Raw genomic sequence first — 4765 nt, forward strand, 5'->3', positions numbered from 1 at the left:
GTAATCCTCTGGGGCACCTGATCACAGTAGGTCCACTAAAAGAGCTTGTTTGATCCACTGACAGGCTCAGAGTGTTATTCTAAGTGTGTGACAGCATCATGGAAAGGATCCCTACAGAGAGAGACCTGGAAGATCCTTTTGGTTTAACCACAAACAGCACACACACCAGACTACATTCACTAAAACAGGGATTTTAGAGAACAGAACACAGGAGCTGCTGCTCTGCTGCTGCCTCCATCAGTTAGTTATTTAGTGTTATAATGTGACTTCGGTGTTTTAAAGAAAGAAAGTTTGTATTCAGATCCAACACAATATTTGAGTAACACATTATAACTAAGTGAGGCAACAGTAGAGCAGCAACTATCGTCTGTGGGGTAAAATTACTCTTTTTGTCAATGGAGTTTGGTTGAAACATACAAACAGGCCTCATGTTTAAAACTAACATAGTTCTCCTTTAATTTAAAGAAAGTTCTGTTTAATCAAATGAAACTATATTTTAAAAAAAACACTGTTATTAGTGCAGCTTTCCATCTTTGTGTTTGTCCTGTAACTTTCTAACAAAACAGAGCACAAAGTTAGTCCTGCTGCCGTCCAGTGACCCTCCAGGTTCAGGTTTCTGTTCCTGTCGTGGAAAACAGTGATCAGATTCAGGCAGACAGAGTTCAGCATGTGTGTGTGTGTCCTGCCCCTAACACACAACTACACACTCCTACACACTCCTACACACTCCAACACACACACACACACACACACACACACACACACACAGGAGCACGCTCAGTACACACACCTGTTCTAACCACCTCTAAACACACCTGTTCATATTCAGATTTCACTTCCTCGCTCATATTTGACACTTTGCCGACCATTTTCAAATGCAGGTTAAACTATTTTAGATTTTTCTGATGATATTCACTTAACTGAGCTTCGTTAAATCCTAAGAATCATCTGGGCATCACAGCCTGAGTCACCCTCCTCTTCCTCAGAGCCTCAGAGCCCCGTTTTCGTCCAGAAACTGTTAAAAACACATCAAGTCCGTCCGTCTGACGTGTTCCTTCATCTCCACCAACACACACACACACACACACACACACACACACACACACACAGTCCTCACTACAGCACCACATGTGGACTAATCCGCCGCTGGAAATAGTCCCCAACAAAAGCACCATGTCCTTCGGTTTGTAAAAAATAAAAACTACAGCGAGCAGCTTCTTCAGGAAACTACTGGTCCGGTTTGAAACATGAAACTTTACATGGGAGTCAAAGGCGTTCGTCTTCAGTGGGAGCTCACAGGGGGGGGGGGGGGGGGGGGGGGGGGGGGGGGCGGTCTAGTGGGGCGCTGATGGTTCAAGATTTGATGACAAAGAGAAAATGTAGGATAACGGTGCCTCCTTCGGTCTAGTTTTCCTACAGCAGCCGTTTATTTCCATCCTTCTTCTATATGAAAATCAATCAGGAGACATTTTGAAACGTCCTTGAATGCATCTCAGTGAACAGAGTAATCAATAATAACAATATTAATGATGATAACTGCATTAGCAGGTTCACTGAGATACAAAAACAGAAAAATATATTCGAGGAAGAGGACGGCGTAATTCTACAGCTTCTTATTGTCATGAAAACAAAACTGTTAAAACTGTAAATCATCAATTAATCAGTCGATCGTTTGGTTTATAAACTAAACTATTGTTTTGTCTGACAAGCAAAATCAAAGATATTTAATTTACGAGCAGAAAAGGGAACTAATTCTCTGAAAACATCAACAAAAAAAAGAGAATCAATAATCGAAACACTTAATTTTCTTTAAATCGACTAATTGTTGCAGCTCCAACATTTAGCGGCTGTTCTGGAGCTTTCGATCAGGTCACATGGTCTTCATCAGTAGATGGGAGATGCCTTAGGACAACATTCACTCTTCACACACTTCTGAGACGTGTTTCTTATGTACAAGGACGAGGAATCGTGATCTGGCTGAAAGCTCCAGAACAGCTACTAAATGGACCTCAGGGGGTGAGTTGCATTGTGGGTGATGTAGGCGCCAAGGAGGATGAGGCGTGAGGGCGGATCTCTCTGGTTCTGCTGCATCGATTTGTCCTTTTTGGAGCAAAAAATCCAAACATTTGATCGTTCAAGGCTCTTAAATGTGAAAACTTGCTGATTTTCTTGGTTTCACATTAAAACAAATTGAATATTTTGGGGTTTTGGACGATTCGTCGGACTTTAGATGAGCTCACATCGACCAAAACATGAAGCTAATGAGAAAACAATGAGCAGATTAATTGGTAGCAGAAGTAAATCCTTAGCTGCAGCCGGAGTCAACGTCATCAGAGTGGAATGACGTCAAGAGCTCCTTCCTTAATATGAACATTTGCAGGTTTTCAGAATAAACTTCTGTGTGTTTGGGTCGTTTCAGGTCGTCGTCGTCGTCGTCCACCTGCTCTGACACAGCGAGCGATCGATCCAGAGACTCATCGACAACATTATTAAACGACTGTCTGTTTCTTTTCTCCAGAGAAAAACACGACCAACTCGATCAGGAAACACAAACTCACCTAATAACAGCCTGTCACATGACTACGGAAGCCCATTTCTGCCAAAATAAAAGTCTGTTTGTCTTCATGACAGGAAACTTTATCTGAATCCAAACAACACTTTCGACTTGAGCTGTTTTTCCACCAAATTTACACATAAAAGTCAAAGCAAAGACGTGAATACATGCAAGAGGAGACGTGAAAGTCACAAGGAAATAAAATATTTAACTTGAGCTGAGAAAAAAAGCTCCAGTTTCCCACAGAGGCGGCTTCAAGTGAACGCATCATTGATCTCCGATTGGCCGATTGGCGAACAAGAGTCGTCTGTTACATGATTCTGTCTTTCTGCTGTACTTTTACTATGAAGCACGTTAGCACGAGCGTTAGCCGCCGCGCCGCTTCACCGGGATAAACACCAACGATCAGCCGATCAAACTCCAGCTTAGCAGGATCTTTGTTGGGGGGGGGGGGGCAGGAGCAGGCCTCCACACGTTACACGACTCTCACCAGACTTTTCTACTTTCACCGTAAAAGCTCCAAACACACACACACACACACACACACACACACACACACACACATCCATCCAGGCCTCTCTTAGCACCAAACACACCATAGTGCAACTGGATTGGGTGGTTTCATCATAGAGGAGTGGGGAGGTCAGGGAGGGAGGGAGGGAGGGAGGGGGAGGAAAGAATAAACAGGAAGTTGTTCTTCTCCTCTTCAGCCTTTAAAAAAAAAAAAACCCACAAAGAAGAATCTGTGTAGATGAACTGCAGACATGCAGAAGGTTCAGTTCATTCAGTCTCAGTTGTCCGTTCAGTCATCGATGATTGATTCTGTCCTCCGACGCAGTAACATCCTCCGTTATCCTCTGTAGTCCGGCCCTTAGGCGCACCACGCCACGCCGCACCGCCCGACACGATTTCTTTGTTTTCAAACATCATAATTACACACGGTACAAAAACAGGCTTCGAAATAAAAAGTAGTGCTGAATTCACTTTTTAAACACTTCAATCACACACTATTTCACATCAAATTTCAACATCACATGGCACCGAATGCAGCACGTTGGAGTAAATGTGTTTGTGTGAGAAAGAGATACCACGCCCCCCCTCCCTCCCCTCCCCCTCCCTCTCCCCCTACCACCCCACCCCGACACCCTGCCCGCCCCCACCCCGACACCCCGACCCCTCCTCAGACATGGCACTTTGATAAACAGGAGCCTTGTCTTCCATCACGCCGACACTTGAGCGAGAAACGGGCGGAGAGGAGCTCAGCGCTAACTGGCCTCCGTTCAAGTAGAAGCCCTTTCTGACGAGGAATGATCGCGGCCCAGCTTCAGTCCGGTTTGTCTAAGTGCGGAGGAAGTGCACGCCGACGCCGACGCCGCTGACGGGTCGGGGCGGGGGAGGGGGGGTGGGGTTCTTGTGTCCCTTCTTTTCCAGGCGGGAGACCCTGTGCAGAGTCAAAGCAGCACCCATGTCTCTCTGTGAGATAAGGCTTGGAGGAGCGCCCGTCGGCCAACGCTCCGCTTCTCTGGGCCAACAGGAGAACTACCTGCTGTACGGGTCGCCGGGGTAACTGTTAGGGGGGGCCACCCCGCCTCCGCCGCCGCCGCTGCCAGGGAGGGGGCTGTGAGAGGAAGAGGAGGAGGCGGAGGAGGACGAGGAGGAGGAGGAGGGGGAAGACAACAGCAGGGAGGAAGAGGAGGGGCCCGGCAGGGAGTCGTCGTCTGTTCGGACGCCGTCAAACACTTCGTCCATGTCCGCGGCCAGAGAGAGGCCGGGGGGCTGGCGGCCCCACGTGGGGTCGAGCTGTTCAGACGGGTTGGAAGCCCGGGGGGGGGCGTAGGTCTGGGGCTGGGCGATGAGGAGCGGACCTGAGGTGGAGGGGGCCGTCGCCGCGGCGGGGTCGGCCGGCGGCCTGGAGGCGCCCGTGCCCGTCTGGGAGCCGCGGTGGATGCGGTGGCTGACGATGATGTTGTTCCCGAAGCCGCCCATGGAGGCCATGGTGGTGCTCTGCTCCCGCTGGACCACCGCCGTCATGCCGCCCTCGGCGATCAGCCGGCGGATCCTCGCCAGAGCGTCTTCGCCCGATCCGAACTCTGGAGACTCTCCTGGACCAACGAGGGCGACAACAGACGACACATCAAAAAGTTTGTCCTCCAGCGTCTCACTGACATAACTGGACTGTCTAATCCCCTTTATTATTATTATTATATTATA

General features: G+C 48.4%; 1 protein-coding gene across 1 annotated transcript in view; it reads right to left on the reverse strand.

Moving 5' to 3' along the window:
• Positions 1 to 3797: 3797 nt before the first annotated feature.
• Positions 3798 to 4765, reverse strand: part of ambra1b (autophagy/beclin-1 regulator 1b) — a 30131-nt gene continuing 29163 nt past the window's right edge. Inside the window, exon 19 of the mRNA XM_070830068.1 lies at positions 3798 to 4656. Coding sequence (XP_070686169.1) covers positions 4094 to 4656 — 563 coding nt within the window. The 3' untranslated portion in view covers positions 3798 to 4093. The remainder of the gene's footprint in view (positions 4657 to 4765) is intronic.

Source organism: Pempheris klunzingeri, chromosome 5, assembly GCF_042242105.1.
Source record: "Pempheris klunzingeri isolate RE-2024b chromosome 5, fPemKlu1.hap1, whole genome shotgun sequence".
Taxonomy (NCBI): domain Eukaryota; kingdom Metazoa; phylum Chordata; class Actinopteri; order Acropomatiformes; family Pempheridae; genus Pempheris; species Pempheris klunzingeri.